Here is an 18770-nt window from a genome sequence, read left to right on the forward strand (position 1 = left end):
AAATATTTGAAGAGCTCAGAGCCATTTGAACCATTTTATTTATTTATTATATTTATTGCTTATTAGACCGACAAAATTAGGAGCTTAATGCCTTCTCTTACATCTGACCAGGAACAACACATATAGTACAAAAAATTACGTGATCTCAATAACAATTATTTACATTATTAATAGAAATAATGATTGTCAATAATAATAGCAATAATAATAGTAACATTAATAACAACGATAAGATAATGGAGGCATTAATAACGATGTTGATCAGTTATTACACAGGCAACACAATAGAAATAATAAGCATTATTAATAAAAATAGTAATTATCAATAATAATGGTAATCATCATCATGACCACCATCTTCCTTTCAAGGAGTACCCTGCAGCCTGCTCCCACTCACAAACAAATTCATTCCCAATTCTTTCGAACCTTCAAGTACTCTTTTTCCCAGTCGGCTTGTAGTTCAGGATTTTCTGGGGAATTTTGTGCCCTGGCGTCATTATGAAGCGTTGTCTTCAATCTTCATGATATTTTTGAATTTTTTCATTCATATTGAAAATATTCAATTTCGTTTTAACATCTTCATTTCTAATCATGTCTGTTCTTATGCAGCGCTTCGTATTTCTTAGAAATCCCATCTCTGCTGTTTCAGTTTTATTTTCGTGTTTTCTTGGTAATCCAACTTTTGCTCCCATAGGATAACACTCACACCGCCATTATATTATAGAATTTCACGATGATCTCTTTTTGTACCTAAAGGCTCAATGTTCCGGTAATGGTACCACAGACAGCTTGGAATTTGTGTATTTAATTTTCAGTATCAGAGTCAAAATCAAAACTTACAGCACAGCCTAAATAAGAAAAATAGTTCAAATGGCTCTGAGCACTATGGGACTCAACTGCTGAGGCCATTAGTCCCCTAGAACTTGGAACTAGTTAAACCTAACTAACCTAAGGACATCACAAACATCCATGCCCGAGACAGGATTCGAACCTGCGACCGTAGCGGACTTGCGGTTCCAGACTGCAGCGCCTTTAACCGCAAGGCCACTTCGGCCGGCCCTGAATAAGAGATTTGAGACACTTGTTCTAAAACTGAATCATCCAAAACAAGTTTTGATTTGGCTGGATAGTTTCCTCGAAATACTATTATTTTCGTTTTATTACTTGAAATTTTAAAGTTGAACTCTTGCACATTTCGTTGAGCTGGTATATTGATTTTGATCATCTTCATTCTTTTGAATAATAACGATGTCTTCATCAAACAAAACAATATTCAGACATTCCTCATTAGTTATCTTAATTTCTCATTAGTTATCTTTATGTATAAATATATATATATATATATATATATATATATATATATATATATATATATATACGATCGTGACGTAATTAATTACGTACAAAGATCTGAGTTAAGAGACCAAAATATAGGAAGTAAGTACTCAAAGTCGATGCATCGCACACACCGAAATCGATGCGTCGATATTGTCCATCACGTGTTTTTAAAACATCGATGTGTACGACGTACCGGTAAACCTGGTCCGCGTCCTGTCCCGGCCTGGCTGTACTACTGCTGCTGCTGCTACGGCCCCGAACTTTTTGCCGGCCGCCTCCACTGGAGCGCGGCATCGGCGTTCTTGCGCGGCGAGGCGCCGTATAAAAGCCTCCGGGCGCTGCTGGCAGGCCATCCAGTGCTCTGCCCGCCCCACTGTGGTCAACATGAGCGTTCTCCGGAGGACCATGCAGGTAAACCGCTCGCCACAGCTCCGTTCACCGAGTCCCACATCTGCAAATATTTGAAATTGATCTTGATCTCATACCGCGAATTATTTTCAACTGCTTCACATTTCTCATCGAACCGAAATATCCGTAATATAATCCCGTCAGATTTAGTAAATTGCGCAAATAATTTTTCTGAACTCAAAACGTAAGAAAAGCCAGTTATTGGCATAGAGGCATACTACATTATTCGCCTCAGGGCGATTCGCTAAGTTTCACACCTGCAATGTGTGGTACTAATTTCGATTTCATGCGCAGGTTCTATTCAGCTACATATTTCTCATCAGGCCTAAATATGTGTGCGCATATATTCCGTAAATTTTAGAAGAATTCCTAAAAATATTTGACCGGTCTTATAGTGTAAGATAATACAATTTTTGACGCAAATTCATAGGTGTTAAACCAATTTAGATCGCTTAAAGGCAGCTGTGTTCTTTATGCTAACCTGGAGGCAAAATGTGACTCAAAGTGTCAGGTGGCTCCTTTGGCATTTCCAAAGTGAAATAAAGTCAAACGTAGCAAACATGCTAGGTTTGTTGCTGTGTCAAAAAAATCTCTTCTGATTATATCAGTTTGATGTATGCTCATTCAGGGCTAATGGTGTAGAAAAAATTATGGCGGATTCGGTGCCTCCAGCCACCCGTAAATGTAGTTCAAGTTATTTCTATATTAGTTCCGTACTTATTTCGATTAAGAGCGTCTACATCTACATCTAAGTGATTACTCTACTATTCACAATAATGTGCCTGGCAGAGGGTTCAATGAACCACCTTCAAGCTGTCCCTCTACGTTTCCACTGTCGAACGGCACGCAGGGAAAACGAGCACTTAAATTTTTCTGTGGGAGCCCTGATTTCTCTTATTTTATCGTGATGATCATTTCTCCCTATGTAGGTGGGTGCCAATAGAATGTTTTCGCAATCGGAGGAGAAAACTGGTGATTGAAATTTCATGACAAGATCCCGTCGCAACGGCAAACGCCTTTGTTTTAATGATTGCCACTCCAATTCACGTATCATGTCTGTGACACTATTTCCCGTATTCCGCCATAATACAAAACGAACTGACCTTCTTTGTACTTTTTCGATGTCATCCTTCAGACTCACCTGATGTGGGTCCCACACCGCACAGCAATACTCCAGAATCAGGCGGACAAGCGTGGTGTAAGCAGTCTCTTGAGTAGACCTGTTGCACCTTCTAAGTGTTCTGCCAATGAATCGCAGTCTTTGGTTTGCTCTACCCACAATATTATCTATGCGATCCTTCCAATTTAGGTTATTTGTAATTGGAATCCCTAAGTATTTAGCTGAATTTTCAGCCTTCAGATTTGTGTGACTTATCGTGTAATCGAAATTTAGCTGATTCATGTGAATAACCTCACATTTTTCTTTATTCAGGGTCAGTTGCCACTTTTCACACCATGAAGATATCTACGTCATTTGGCAAGTCGTTTTGATCATCCGATGTCTTTACAAGACGGTAAATGACAGCATCATCTGCAAACAATTTAAGATGGCTACTGAGATTGTCTCCTATGTCGTTAATATAGATCAGGAACGAGAGAGGGCCTATAACATTTCCTTGGGGAACGCTGGATATTCGGGAGGACGACGGTTCAATCCCGTCTCCGGCCATCCTGATTTAGGTTTTCCCTGATTTCCCTAAATCGCTTCAGGCAAATGCCGGGATGGTTCCTTTGAAAGGGCACGGCCGATTTCCTTCCCAATCCTTCCCTAACCCGAGCTTGCGCTCCGTCTCTAATGACCTCGTTGTCGACGGGACGTTAAACACTAACCACCACCAACGCCGGATATTACTTCTGTACCTAGCGACTGTACCTGCGTTAGTCAAGAAGTTCTGCACTCCATCGAAAGTTGACACTGATACTTTCCCTCTGTACGAATTGTCGAGACAGCCAGTGAGCAACATCATTAACAATAAGACCAGGTCGTAGCGTATTCATGATATACTATGACTGATACATCTGTTCAGCCCTTTAGGAAGCATTTACCTCTACTGCCTTTATTGTTCTTTTCAAAAGCTTACCGTTTACTCTACAGGTAGGTGTGACGAAGTAATTAATAACAGGTCAGTTGACAACAAGGTCGATGTTATTGAGCACAACAGTGACAAGCTTTGCAGTATGACCTAAGCTGCACTTCTTATTAGATGTATCTATACTCCACAAGCCACCTTATGGTGTATGGCGGAGAGTGCTTTGTGTATGGCGGAGAGTGCTGTGTGTGGCACTGTCATAACCCCCATTTCCTGTTCCATTACTGAAAGCTTCGCGGGAAGAACGATTACTGATAAGACACCGTGTGAGCTGGACACTGTGTGGTTCATGAGCTTTTCAGGAGATACACGTAGGAGAAAGTAATATATTGGTCGACTTTTATGGAAACGTATGCTTGTCTCAGAATTTTAACATTAAACCATAGCGTGATGCGGAACTCCTCTGTTACACCGTCTGCCGCTGGAGTTGGTTGAGCGTCTACGCGACGCCTTCGCGCTTACTATATGAACCTGTAACGAAACGCGCTGCTCTTCTTTGGATCTTTCTGTTTCTTCCGTCAATCCTATATAGAAGTATTGAACTCTTGGTCGAACGAGGGTTTTGTAAGCTGCCTCATTTGTGAGTGGACTACATTTACTGAGGATTCTTTCAACGAATGTCTGCGATTAGTTTCATGTACTTTTTCCAGTTTGAATCTCTATATACGCATAATGCTGGATATTTTTATGGATGTGACTGATTCTAGTGATTTTTCTGCACTCGTGCAATCGTTCAGTAACGCGTCTTTCTCCATGTTTACGTGCAAAATGTTATATTTACGTTAAGAGTCAATTTCCAGTCCCTACACCAAGCTCAGCCCCCTGCATATCTTCCCTCATTTCGCTACAGTTTCTAGCGTTGGAATTTCTGTGTAATTCCTTACATGAGTACAGTATGAGATGTGGTACAGTGGACGAGTGTACAGAGTTGTCGGTGTACAGGTGGCGCTGGTGTTGTGCTGCGCAGCCGTTGTGCCGTGCGTGCTCGCCAAGATGGAGGAGGGAGCCGGCAAGCGGGTGGCCAAGCAGATCCACACCAAAGGTGAGCGCCGTCTGCAAGCCAAGCCCCGACTTACAGCTCCCCACGTGCTGCTCCCAGTGCCCCCCTGACGCCCCCTGTTTCTGTGATTGCAGCCGCAGTGGTGGACTCCGAGAACGACCACAACGCCGCAGAGACCGGCTTCGGCGGGGGCGGCGTCGGCGGACACGGCAAATACTTCCAGTAAGTTGGCACCACTGTTTCAGACACACTCCTCATAACAAGATATACATAATTCCATCCATGAACAATATTAATTTATAATGGTTCCCTTTTGGAGGGGGGGGGGGGGGAGAGGAGAGGGAGAGGGGGGGAGAGGGGGGGGGGAAGGGACGGAAGTGAATGTCGAGTTTTCTGTTCCATATATGCAACATATTTTGACGACTGACCCAGACGCTCCGATCTGTGTTGCTATGCGTACTCGCTGACTGGGTGCTAATCAACAAGCTCGGAGGAAATGAGTCAGTTGTCAAAATATTGTTTATAAAAGTAATGAAACCAAGAACTGTACACCGAAATGCACATCATTAATCAGTCACGCCGAGAAAATCTGAAAAAAACACGATAAGAAATTCTTCCTGACGAAACTAATACAGTGAACTGTTACTGCATTCGCATCTTATCTATATTAGTACTAGACGGGACACCCTATACCGTGCACTCCGTGTCGTCGGATTGTCATTTCACTGATTTCATGGCTCTGAGGTCTCTCTTGTTTTAGAAATAACAACACTTATTAGATGCAATGACGTAATCAGATTGAAGTATTGGCTAGGAAATCCAGCCTGTGGCAGTTAGGCCGACAAGTGCTAGTCGTTCAATTTTATGCGTGTCGATGTTGATGAATGGTGATAGGGACAGCACAATACCCCATGTCCGAGCGGAGAAAATGTCCAACTCATCTGGGAATCGAGCCCGAGACTTCAAGGATAGACGCTGCTAAGCTAACCACTCGACCATAAGCGGAGTTATTTGGTTGCAAATCTTTTAGAAACCTTATTTTAACAGATTACCGATACTGTAAAACGGGCCAAGTAACTTTCGTAGAAACGCATATACTCTCAGTGTTATAAAACATCGTCTCACTTGCAATCATCCAGAAAATGAATAACGCAAATTCAGTGAGTATTACATAAATTTGGACTGCTACGAAGAATCCGCTGCTTTAAGTGAAACATCATCCTATAGGTAGGATATTTAACGTGCATTGAAAAGGCACAAAATCGTAGTATAACCGCCAAATGACACACTGTGTGCCGCTGGTATATTGTGGGACGTTCTAAAGTTTTCTTGATTATACGGTAATTAAAGCAGAACGTTGTCAGCTAAAGAATTACTTTGTATGTCAGATCAGAATTTATATTTGATACTAAAAGACATGAGAAGCAGGTAAATTGTAAGCGTGCACCAATTCAGTTTAGTCGTTAACAATACTTTTCAGAGGACAGTGAAGGTGTAAAAACTAACACGACCTGCAATGAGAGCAATTTCTGCATGTCTGTACTTAGTTATGATTGTTAACGTCGTAGCATGAGACGAAAACAGTAATAATGGAATCCGTGATTTCGTGTTACAAATTGTTAACATCGTTTCACAGTTCATAAGCTACCTTCCCATACTTCATGTTTAATTAAAATTCAAAATCTGCATTTCACTAAAATGCAACTATTATCTCTGAAAATTTTTACACTATTTCTCCTTACCCGATTCGGTAAAATTACGTAACGGAGTCCCGTTAATGCAACGAAAGAATATGTTCATGGTCACCTGTCACTCAAGTCTAATCGCAGGATCTAATTAACAATACCTTAAAACAACACTCTTTAATGTCAGTAAAACACTAGGGAAACGTTACTTTGAAACAATTTGTTTTTTATGTAAATCGTCTGTTCCCTGCAATGTCTTACCAAAGAAGTCATAAATGTTTTTCCGATATGTGTCTTGTGTTATCCAAGTTGCGGTAAACACTAAAAAGTTTCAACCTCTGAAATATAGTTAAACAACAGAAATGTTTTGGAGCGTAATTTGTTCTAGTTTTGAGGCAGAGAAGCTCCAAGTAGCCTAGGGAATTCAGCGATCTGTTTCTCAGTTCTAATTACAGGAATTCCAGTGATTACATAATTAAGCATATCTGACGGTTTTTCTTCAGAACAAGAATATTTCCTGGGTATTCAGTGTGAAATATAAACTAAAATCGGTTTGAAGAAAGTTCGTTTTTATTTTTCTGTATCTCTCTTCTGGTCTAATCTCCACTCCCTCTCTACAGCTGAGAGCTGCTGCTTTTCAACATAGCGCCTCTCAGCCACTTACGTTTCGTGTTGATGTCTGCCATGTTACTGGCGGGGAGCAACAGTGCGAACACGTTCATATAAATACTTTAATGGCTAAACTAGTTTCAATAGCCCTCTAAAAATTTAAGAAGAAACTGCATACAAGAAAGAATATACAAAGATAATATATTTACGGACTAAATAATTGCCACTAAAGCGGATAAAAATTAAAAATCGACACCATGGATGCTTCTTGGCCTAGGCTTTGTAGAAATTTATGTAAGGCTCCTACCAGAAGGAAAACTTATGTTTCATATTCTTCTTATATCATGTGTTACTGTATATGTAATTTTCTCGATATTCTTATTGGATTTTGCGCCGTTCCATTCACGAAGCAGGGTTTGTGAGATTGGGAGGGAGGAGGGGTAGAAGTTAGTATTACGAATATTTCTCACAGAGGCTTTCTTCCAACCCTTGTTTATGCAGTCCATTTGCTCCAGCTCATGTCCTAGCTCACAGAGCTAACGACTGAAAACTTCGCTTGCAAATAAACTACAGTTATTGTACGGTATCAAGCTAATGAAGGCCAAGTGCAATACATGTCAGTACACTGGCATATTTTAGGATATAACTTGCTCAGAGGGATTTTAGTGGGATTGAAATTACCTTGTTTTCCATTTTCAATTTTTGTGTGTTTTTTGACTTTTTCAGGTGTGATGGATAGCGCCGCTTTTTATCCAATGTTATTGCGCAAGTCTAAGAGTAGGCTGCTGGCTGCTCAACACTGGTCGAAATGACTGGACTAAGTTAGCCTGGTGTACCTCTACATCTCCCCTACACTTAATTTACTTTTATTCAAAGTGCAGCTTACCACAGATGGTATGACTGAATTTTTGAATCAGCGTTAGAGTCGTGCGCAGTGTAGGCCGCTTTTCGCCTTCTGGCATGTAGGGGCCACGGGCTAGAGCGCAAGGCCCACCAAAGCAACCGAGTGCTACCAACTGCGATACCAGTATCGGGCTATTGCAACAAGCCAGGCTGCCATGCAACGGAGACAGGCCCTTTGCTTACAGATGCAGTGCTCCAACCTGTTGCCTGTGCTGCAGCACGCCTTGCGTCGTGTCTGCAACTTCCTAAAGCGAACGGGGATTAAATATGATCATCTGACGTGTACTACGTAATTGCTACTTTGTGTCATTACATTCATACATTGTGACTATACGTGATTCCAGGTTACAAGTATGTAGTTCCATTAAATACGTGAACATACGGTTGTTTAATTGGTTTGAACTGTTTGAAAATTAACAAGTATAATAAACAGCATCAGTCAAAAGGAAAAGTACTCTATGAGTGTTATTGTGGGCACATACGTTCTCCTTCACCCTTTGCAGTTTTGAAGATGGCAGGGATAAAACACAGCCCACGAAAGGTCATCTGCATCTTGTATAGCAACGACACTGAATTATAAGAGTCAAAGGACACAAAAGGGAATCAGTAATTAAGAAGGGAGTTCGATAGGGTCGTAACCTATCCCCAATGTTATTCAATCTGTAAACTGAGCAAGCGATGAAGGAAACTGGGAGAAATTTGGAAAAGGAAATTACAGTTCTGGAAGATGAAATAAAATTTTGAGATTTGCTGATGACATTGTAATTTGATCAGGGACTTGGAAGATCAGCTGAACGGAATGGATAGTATCTTGAAAAGAGGACGTAGGATAAACAGCAAAAATGAAACGAAGGTAGCGTAATGTAGTCGAATTTGGTCAGGCAGTACGAGGGAATTAGAGAAGGGAATGAGACACTAGAAATAGTAGATGAGGTTTTGCTACCTAAGCACGAAAATAACTGATGATGGCAGAAATAGAGAGGATGTTCCTGAATATTAGAAATTTGTTAACATCGGATATAAATTTATATGCTAGGAATTGTTTTCTGAAGGTAGTTAAGTCAAATGTAAATGATAAACAGTTTAGATACGAAAAGAATAGAAGATTTTGAAAGATAATGCTAATGGGTAGATCAGCCAGATAATGCGGAGATACTCTGTAGAATTGGGAGGGGGCGGGGGGGGGGGGGGGGGAATGAACGTGACTAAAAGAACAGAGTAACTGATGGGACACATCCTGAGACATCAAGGAACTGTCAATTTGATAATAGAGTGAAGTGTGGAGAGTAAAAAATGTAGTAGGAGAACCAAGACTGACTTCAGTAAGCAGGCTCAAATGCATGTAGTTTGCAGTAGTTAATCAGAGATGGAGAGGCTTGCACAGGATAGAATACTGCAGAGGGCTTTCGAACTGGAGAACACAATAACAACACCCTTCTTGTGTCTATATACTGTAACTGACTGGAGGTAAAAAATATCGATATATTGGTGTTAGAGTGAAACATGATAACTGGAATGTGCATTAAAACCATTTCGAACCCTTCCTGCATAGTTGGTCGATGTAACAGTAATAGAAGATAAATTCAGGGCTTCTACAAATGGACTCAGAACATAGAGCAGTAGAGGCGACAGGTTGGTCCGACGTGTAGCCATTTTTTTTTCTGCGCGCATACTGGCAAAGCAACAGGCTAGCGAGGTGCGTCAGCTCGGCTGGGTCGGTCTGGTGGTTTGCGCCCAGCTGCGCAGTAACCGAGCCAGCTGGGCTGGCCTATTGTACTGCACGGGTCAGGCTGCGAGCCACGGGCTGAGCTGGCACACACTTGCACCGCGCACGAGTCTGAAGTGCACGCAACTGGCGGACGGCGAGAATGGCTGATGCAGTGAGAGCTGAGAGAGAATGGTGTGTGTTGTGGTGTGCCGCAGGGACTTCTACATGCTGCTGTACGGGCCCCTGCAGATGGAGTACGGCCACGTGTGCGAGGACCCCGAACGCTGGGAGCAGCGCTTCGAGCGCAGGGACTTCCAGAACCACAGGCACCAGGGACAGGTCCTCACCGAAAACTCCTCTTATCTCTCATCTGCTTCCGGCCACTCCTTCCGGTGCTGCCTTTCTTCTCTTTCTCTCTGTTCCCGCAGGATTCAGTCTGAGCGCTCGCTCGGTACAGACTTCTTTGCTTTCGGAGCTGGTTTTCGCACTGCCGAAACAGCTTGAGAACGGTGACACTGTCTCCCTTTCCTTCCCCCGGTTTCTCGATCAGAATATCTCACGGTAGCGAGCTTAGTGAAACAAATCATTCACAACCAAATGTCTGAAGCAAATGGGGAACACTCTTTCGCGATACATTTCAGTTGTGCGGTTTAGGGAGCATGAACAACGGTTGACTGGGTTTGTTCCTTTCTCTCTTATAAAAGAACTGGTGGTAGGAAAAGTTTGCATGCTGAAGTATTAATGCAGAATTTAACTGCCGAATGTAACGGCAGACTGTAAGGACATTCTTACTTCCTTCCCTATCTCTGTCTTTCATACTAACAGTCGTACACGTAGCGACCTTTGCGAAAAAATTTACTCAATGCATTAGGACATTCACCTGGCACGAAACTAAAGGCATAATAAAACCACTATAAATTAGAATACACAGGTTCTCTGGAAATATACCTTCATATCCAAGGTTGGTTGACACTTAAGATTCAATACGACTGTGTGGGGAGTACACAGTTAATTTATGAAATCTCCAGCCTTTCCAATGGGATTAAGTTGTCCAGTACCGAAACCTGACGGTGGACTACATCAGGAAAGTCTGACATGATTGTAGTGTACATTGGAGTCATATTACTAAACTTGAGTGGTTACGAATCGAATATTCATGCTCTTATATTATAATCGCTGTTGGGCCACTGTTTTAAAAATCAGAATACGTGCAACCCCCATCCGACACAATTAGCGGATGTCTTACCTGAAGGGTTATAGCGGGAGCTGGCAAGTGATGGACCAGTTAGGTATCGTCAGAACGGCTCCACACATGGATGTTGAGAGGCTTCACATCAAAGGAGTGAGTGGTTTCTCTAAATTATTTTAGGTGACTACCGGGGATGGCTCCTTCAACAGGCTCAGGGCCGACAACCTACGCTTCTGTTATTCAACAACACTGGTGCCCCAGTTGTTACCCAGCGCCCTTCCTTCCTTTCCAGCAGTTCCCAATACAGATTACGCTGGACAATCGCTCTGAGTGGAAATGCTCACGTATTCCTTCAGCCATTTCGCTAGCTTCGGCTCTACTCCAGACTTCTTTTGCTTCATATTTTTCACAGATTTTGAGCGCTGCCTCCAGCTGAGCATGAGGACACGAGTCTTTTGCCCAGCTTACGGCATACTTTTGTCGGTTTCCGCTATTTGTGGATGCGGTCCCCAAGCATCCTGCCAGCCACTGTCTTCAGCTTGGCCAGCGATACTACCTCAACGGCTGCACGACGCGACGCATTGCTCTCCTTTTCATTGACCACTTTTTCCAACACTCGAGTGCTTTAGTTTTAGACTAAAGCGAGCGTCTTCTGCTATCACTCTGAGGACACCTGCTTACGTTTCCTGCCTCTGCACTGACTCGTCAGCTACTCAACGGCTTAGCTTGCTGAACGCTGGCTCCGCGTGACCTCGGCCAGCGCGGCCCGCTTGACTTCTTCCACTGTCACACCAGGACGTATGACAGCCCCGCGCGCACGTGACTTTCCTGCATTTGCACCGACTGACCATTTCTGTCTGTGTGTGTGAGAGCTTGTGCTTGCTGGGGTAACGGCTTTGTCCGCTGTCGCGCAGGTACCAGCATAACCCGGAGCACGACCACTACGAATTCGGTTACCGCCGAGGAAACGAGCACCACTTCCAGGAGCGCTACGAGAAGGCTCTGCCGCACGCCGGACACTTCAAGACCAAAGTAAGGCGCAGGCGCACCGCCGGGCTGCCTCCCTCACGTCTCCTCTGAAGATGCCACCACGCTCGAGGTCGAAACGATCTTGACGTTTGTTTCTTATGAGGACGGTTACACGATTTGCTTATACATTGCAGCACCACGATGGTGCAAGGGCATCTGAGACGAGATCGTGAGAGAGGGAGCCTGGCATTTGCAAATCGCTACTTGAGCCTAATCTCAAAGCATTGCGTGGTTTCTGTATCACTTTCCAGAATATCAAGCGTTCTCATACAGCCATTATTACGTTTCTCAGCATAGAATTGATATGTGTAGTTACTATTAATTCAACCAGTTTTCCTCACCAACATTGCTCTAACACATTTTATCTGTTTCTCCTTTCACTTCACCCAACACCTGTGACAAATCAAGACTGCGGTCCGACATTTCTAGAAGAGAGAATACCGTTTGAATATAAACTACAGGGACAAACTTCTGTGCATTCTCCTGACTGGACAAGGGACAAAACGACTTATACCACATTTTGTCCGTAAATGACACGTTAGTCTGTAATGGTCCAATCACATCACAAAATTTTATTGCAGGCCTCTCCAACGATAGCGCTATCAACTTTAATTGGAATGCCTTCCGTGCCTTGTACTTCTTCGGGAAGTCGTTTGCCTGACTGGTTCCGGTATTCCAACTGCCTCCAGACAGCGTCACAGAGTACCTTGTTCACACATCTACACCCTTCCAAGGCGGATATATAGCTAACGTATTGTCTACAAACAATTCGAAAGTAACACCACCTGTCGCAACACCAGGTGCACATCCTACGCTAGAAAAAGAACAATGTTCCCCAAGAACTTTGAATACTTCTGTTCGTTAATTTCTTTTGGGAGAACCACTAGTTCACGCAAGCACTTTACAATAATATCTGTCAAAACATTGACACTGCCGTTGCTACTGCTGATGCTCAGTTTATTCATGATCATTTGTTGCAGAACATACATCGTTGTATTCGTTGATGATGGCATCCCTACCAAAGATCACTTCATCAGTGAAGAAGTGTAATGAGAAAATGGGATTTGTCGAGGCAATCATTATTAGAGGGTACAGTTCACACATATATTGCAGGTGATAGAGGCAGTACCAGTTTTAATGAGAATTATATAATACAGGTCCTGTTTTTAGACCACACTGATGCACCACTTACTTGGAGTTTCTATTAAATTCTCTGCATAACCAAAGCAAGGAGATACCAGTAAGAAAAACAACATTAACCCCTGAAATAGAAAAATTGCATTTCCAGATGTGGCTGAGTTTTGTTCTTTTCCTGACAGGAGTAGTCTACCGAACTTTGTCCCTATAAGCCTGAATGTTCTTTTCCCCATACACTTTCTTTTATAGCAGCTTATTTCTTTACACACGGCTAACTTGAAACTAAAACATGTGTTCCTAATATGCAGACAATTCAGAATGAATATAGTGATTACAAACTACTATAGCATGACGATAAATCGATAAAAATTACAGAGGATTTTTTCAAACATAAGGCATAGGTTTCCTATAAGACTCCTCTTGGTCACACGGACGATATCTAAGCGGTATTACATATCACGTCATAGATTCTGAAGCGTACGTGGAGACACCGACGTGAACAAGTTAGAAATGAGTATTTTGAAGGAGGCTAAGCAGGCATATGCATAAGATCTTCCACACAATCTCATAAAATCAAATCGATAGTCAGGCTTCGAGATTTAGGTGGTCAATAGCGTTGTCCTGTTCAGAACGACCAATCGGACGGGGTTGGAAGATGCTGATTTAGCAATGTGCCAATCTCCATGTCCAAATGTGAGGTGCTCCAACTCTCCGAAAGACATGACTCGTTGAATCCGAATCAAGCTGAGGCATCAGCCATTAATTATGTCCAGATAAATGTTTGTTGAAACAATTAGCAGGATGTCTTCTGCGCGGGTTGTGCCAATGACACAGAACTTTTCATTTATGCATCACCGCGCGGTCCCCCGGCTTCCAATTCACTGCTCTTGCGCAACAATCGAAATTTTGAAGTTTCCTTTAAGTACTCTGTAATTCTTGTTTACGTGTCGTTATGCATGAAGTAGGTACATCTGTTTGTAATCGTTATATTCATTTTGAACTGCCCTGCACGAACTGCATACCTTCCACTAACGTGTACGAATGGGGGAGAAACGAATACGAGAAGACGCGTTTTACCTTATGAGTATATAACTCTTGGAATGCTGAAGACTGCTACACCTCACACAAATTTGGCACTGCATGGTCCCACCTTCACCCGTGGCGGCTGCTCTTGAGCATGTCTACGGCTGCTGAAAACAACAGCGCTGGCTCACGCCTAGCTTGCAAGTTACATTAACAGCACGGCACTGCACTTCTCTGGAGGGCAGACATGACATGGCAGAAATATTAATAAAAAAATACAGATTAATATTATCTTAAGTTGTGTCGGATGATATTCATAACAAACAGTTCGTGAATATTGTACTGAACACTTTTATATCACTGTTAGAGATGCATTCTAGCAGATGTGTCTGGAACTCGTTGCTAACGCAGGGTGTGACGTCACTTTTGCAGGCTCGCTGGGGAGACAAGCATGGAGGCTACGGAGAGCACTACTGGGACTACAACCACGCTGGACACGTGAGTACCCCCACTCAGCATGTACGCTCATAAAACGAAATTAAATCTAGTCATTGGTCTCTACAACTATTCTGGTCGCAGTGGCAGAGCTGACAAACCTACCATGTAATTACTGTGTATGGAAGACCCCGCAATGACTTTAGGTGCAGTTATAATGAGTGTTCATAAATTATCTTTAAAGCTTTATATTTCAAGAACTTTAAAACTTTACTAGATAATAGCAACTCCTTTTTAACATGTGAGAAGTTAACTCTACCGTTTTGTTTCCTCATTCATACACGTCAATGTGGTCTCCCCTGGTAACAGGGTCAACGTCTAGCCGGTGTTTAATTTCTCTCCATGCACTCTCTAGGAATTCCCCGGCGGTATGCTCAGAAGTATTGCGAATGCACGTCTTCGCGCCCAGTAGGTCTGCCTCCTAGGTACGGTACACCTGATCCTATACGAAACTTCATATGAAGAGGACTGAGCTAAGATGATCGTACGGAGCACTGACTCGGACAATCTCGTCTAGCCTCCCCATCCGGAAACTTTTCATCTGGAAACTGATGGACTTTTCAAGAACAGTAAGATAGCGGCCCATCTTGATGATATATGACGTAAGGTTGCAGATGTTCCAATTGTGACACAACAAACCCTTGTAACATGTACAACTTATCATCACTGTTGACAGTGGATTCTTTGGAAAAGAATGGACCAATCTTGCACCACATTTTGACGTAGGAACTGCCTCTTTCCATTTCACCCGTAACGTAAGGACACTCTGATACCCATATATGAAAGTTATATTGGTCCAGTTTGCCGAATACATTGACTCATTGCATCATCAGGGAAACAAATCCGTTCCAAAAAGTCATTGTTTGTGTCAACCTTTGCTGGAATATCCATGGCAAACTGTTCACATTGTCTGTCTGTTTGACAAACAAGCAGCACCATGTAGATATAAAGATGTAGTCATCTACGCAAGATTTTCTGCACTGTTGATCGTGGCATTTCTCTGGTGTCAACATACTGATTTTGTCGGATTTCTTGCAAATATCTGTACTCCTTTTACGCGTTGGCGTCTGAAACAGATGGACGACCCAGCTACTTTTTATGTAGAATACTACTAGTTGCCATAAATGACATATACCATGCCCGAATAGATGATCGAGACGGTGTTTCCCTTCCATACTGTGTCCGGGAGTTCCCTTGTACTTGGATGTCGGACATCCTCTCCATGAATCAGCCCACACTGTGAAACTACAAATTCCGAAGACCCCCTGTGCAGTGATATGACAGACGACGGCGTTATACAAGTCGTACAGCAGCCAGACTGCACCATGTTTCGTTAGTTTTTTTGCTTAAGTCGAACAACGGAATATGCTAACAAGAATATTTCTGCTGAAGTGCAGTTTGTGGAACATACGTTCGAGACTGAAATGCAAGCCAGCCCATTATAGACATGGGTATCGTCAAGATAAATTGTTTACTGGCTGCATATGATTTACAGACTGAACAACTTTATACAAAAGAGATTCTTTTTCAGTGGTGAATGCTCTTTTTTGGTTGAATTATATTGTGTGTTTAATATCACCGTGGACTAGACGTTAGACCTGACAGTGAATGAAATTATTTCCCTATTTATCTAACCTATTGTTGAATTAACTAGCATGAAATATGTGTGTTTTTTTTTTCTCACAGCCATTATTCATATTTCTCACTTCTTCATATCTTTGATTTCAGTACTAAAACTTCTAAGACTTACAATCTCTTTTCCTCCTTTTCCAGCACGAGGATGGCGGTGATGACGGCGGTGATGTAAGTACTGTTTATTTGCTTCTATTTTGCTATTCTAAGGTGTATTAAATCGACTAAACTGTGTGGTATAACTCCGTACTACGAATCGGCCACTGCATAGCACACTACTTGAGTACCTCCGGTAGCAAACTACATGAGTATCTTAGAAAGTTTGGTGACCGAGGAAATAATGGCAGGTATGAAGTGGCGCCGCACAGGTTGAGATCTATACGTTCGTCATTATTAATGTTTTGTCAATCCCAACACATCAAAAATGGCTCTGAGCACTATGGGACTCAACTGCTGAGGTCATTAGTCCCCTAGAACTTAGAACTAGTTAAACCTAACTAACCTAAGGACATCACAAACATGCATGCCCGAGGCAGGATTCGAACCTGCGACCGTAGCGGTCTTGCGGTTCCAGACTGTAGCGCCTTTAACCGCACGGCCACTTCGGCCGGCCCCAACACATCTTGGTCTCCTGTTGCATCGTTAAAACTCTCAACATGTGACATTCTTCATCTGTCATCCAATGCTGTGAAATGAAAAAGAATAGCAAAACCAATGGGGCGCGATTTGCAGACTTCAATATAACTATTAGCGACAAATAGCTGAAGCAACAGAGTTTGTGACCACAAGTCGCTGAGGTAGAAACCGCACAAAACTAGTTTTGAATAGAAGTTCAAAATCATCGAAAAATCAGACGGAAAGAGATGACGCCAGGTATTCTAAAGAAAGAACATCCGAGTAAGGTCATCGGTAAGGGTTGAACACACATTGAGTTCCTAGTTGGCCGTTCTTTAAGTACAGATTCCGCGATCACGACTTAAGCACAAACCTGCAACTGTAATTCAGTCAAATTGTGGCTTTAGATTCACTTTACCTTTAACTCGAATAAAAGAGATGGCCTGCGAAATATACACGGTTCCGCATCATCGCGTCATGTGTTATTTTTGAAACAACTAGAATGAATATTTAGTTGCTGCAAGTTAGTATCGCGAGGAAACGCAACGTTTTCAGCCTTCTGTCAAACGAGAGGTAGGCTGAAATCCTTTCGTCATATGCGCAACAATAATGACAGTTTCCGTTACCAACACCATTGTCCGCAGTGCGGGCCATCTGACACACCCAAGGCGTTCGAGCGGCCACCAGAGGAGTGCTTCGATGAAACACAGACTTTGCCAAAGTTGGCTTTATCTATACACATCGATAAGTTAATGTAACTTGTAGAGAGTTATTGTAAGCTGCAACTGCATTGCCCTCTTTGACCCACACACCCCTCTTGTACCGCTCAAGGAAAAGTGAACACTTTGAGATAAAGACATTGTTGATGGCAGAAGAAAGTCTGATAACGTGTTTAGATACAAATAGAAGAGCAAGCTGAAAGCTGCCGGTGGGCTCACGACCTGCTGTTTGGTGTTGCGGCAGGGTGGCTACAGCGAGCCCGTCCCCGAGTACAAGGCGGCGCCCGGCGCCCACCACAAGGTGACAGCCAAGAGGCAGTCCGACGCCGCTGCCGCCCCCGCCGCCCCCTCCGTCTCCGAGGCCCGCGTCAAGAAGAGCGCAGGCGAACCTCGCCTGGTGCTGGACGTGGCCACCGGGCGCGTCGTCGACGAGGCGTCTGGCCAGCAGTTCACATTGACGCCCGTCAACTGAGCTAGCTGCACTGACTGCACGAGACGACAGACACACACTTTTTATACTTTTTTACCGTTTTTTTTGTTAATTTTCTTATTTTGTTGTATTTTGTTAATAAAATTTCAGATTTACACTACCTCTCTATTATTATTAATCATCACTGATGTCTCAACACTCTTCCTGTCCTCACTCAGTGTTTCCCACATACTCCTTTCCCTGACGAGTCCACGGAGAACCTCCTCATTTCTTATCTTATAGATCCACGTAACTTTCAACATCTGCTGTATTCCTGTTGCGAATATTTTTAACAACTACTTTCTAACTACTGGCTGAACGTTAATGAAATCTACAAACTGCAGGAACGGATTCTTAACTGCAAATGGAGGAAAGCAGGTCTTCTGAAAATGCGTCCAGAAATGGACGGTGTGCATACAACGACAACAGACCGTCCTGGAACACAGCACAGAGTTGCATCGGATCCACGTCACAACAGATGTTCAAAGTGGCCTCCGCAGGATGCATGCATTGTCACGCAGAATAAAAAAAACGTACTATGGCTTGTACTATGTTGGCAGGCGACTTGCCTGAAACTTGTACTAGGGTCTGTCTCAGTATCCTGTACAACCCGGTCCACCAAATCCGGTTTATTTGTTTTGTTTTAGGGTGCAAAAACAACTAGGGTCATACGCACCAATCCAAATATGGTGTACACACAGTCTGCCGCCTTCCTGCACGT

At 43.0% G+C, this 18770-nt stretch overlaps 1 protein-coding gene across 2 annotated transcripts; it reads left to right on the plus strand.

Moving 5' to 3' along the window:
• Positions 1-1698: 1698 nt before the first annotated feature.
• Positions 1699-18170, plus strand: LOC124712538. Of its 2 annotated transcripts, none has more exons than XM_047242848.1 (7): positions 1699-1749; positions 4779-4878; positions 4971-5058; positions 9957-10080; positions 14552-14617; positions 16388-16417; positions 17825-18170. In XM_047242848.1, the coding sequence occupies exons 1-7, from the start codon at positions 1723-1725 to the stop codon at positions 18050-18052; spliced, it is 663 nt and encodes a 220-aa protein (XP_047098804.1). In that variant the 5' UTR covers positions 1699-1722; the 3' UTR covers positions 18053-18170. The 2 variants fall into 2 exon arrangements, with proteins under 2 accessions (XP_047098804.1, XP_047098805.1); XM_047242849.1 differs by lacking the exon at positions 9957-10080 and adding an exon at positions 11845-11962.
• Positions 18171-18770: the final 600 nt, after the last annotated feature.

This window comes from Schistocerca piceifrons, chromosome 8, assembly GCF_021461385.2.
Source record: "Schistocerca piceifrons isolate TAMUIC-IGC-003096 chromosome 8, iqSchPice1.1, whole genome shotgun sequence".
NCBI lineage: Eukaryota > Metazoa > Arthropoda > Insecta > Orthoptera > Acrididae > Schistocerca > Schistocerca piceifrons.

What these genes read in the sequence shown, in the direction of transcription:
- LOC124712538 (XM_047242848.1), top strand. Translation starts at nt 1,723, where the DNA reads ATGAGCGTTCTCCGGAGGACCATGCAG. An exon ending in ACCACAGGCACCAGGGACAG is followed by an intron (nt 10,081 to 14,551) that starts GTCCTCACCGAA and finishes TCACTTTTGCAG; the next exon opens with GCTCGCTGGGGAGACAAGCA. An exon ending in ACTACAACCACGCTGGACAC is followed by an intron (nt 14,618 to 16,387) that starts GTGAGTACCCCC and finishes CTCCTTTTCCAG; the next exon opens with CACGAGGATGGCGGTGATGA.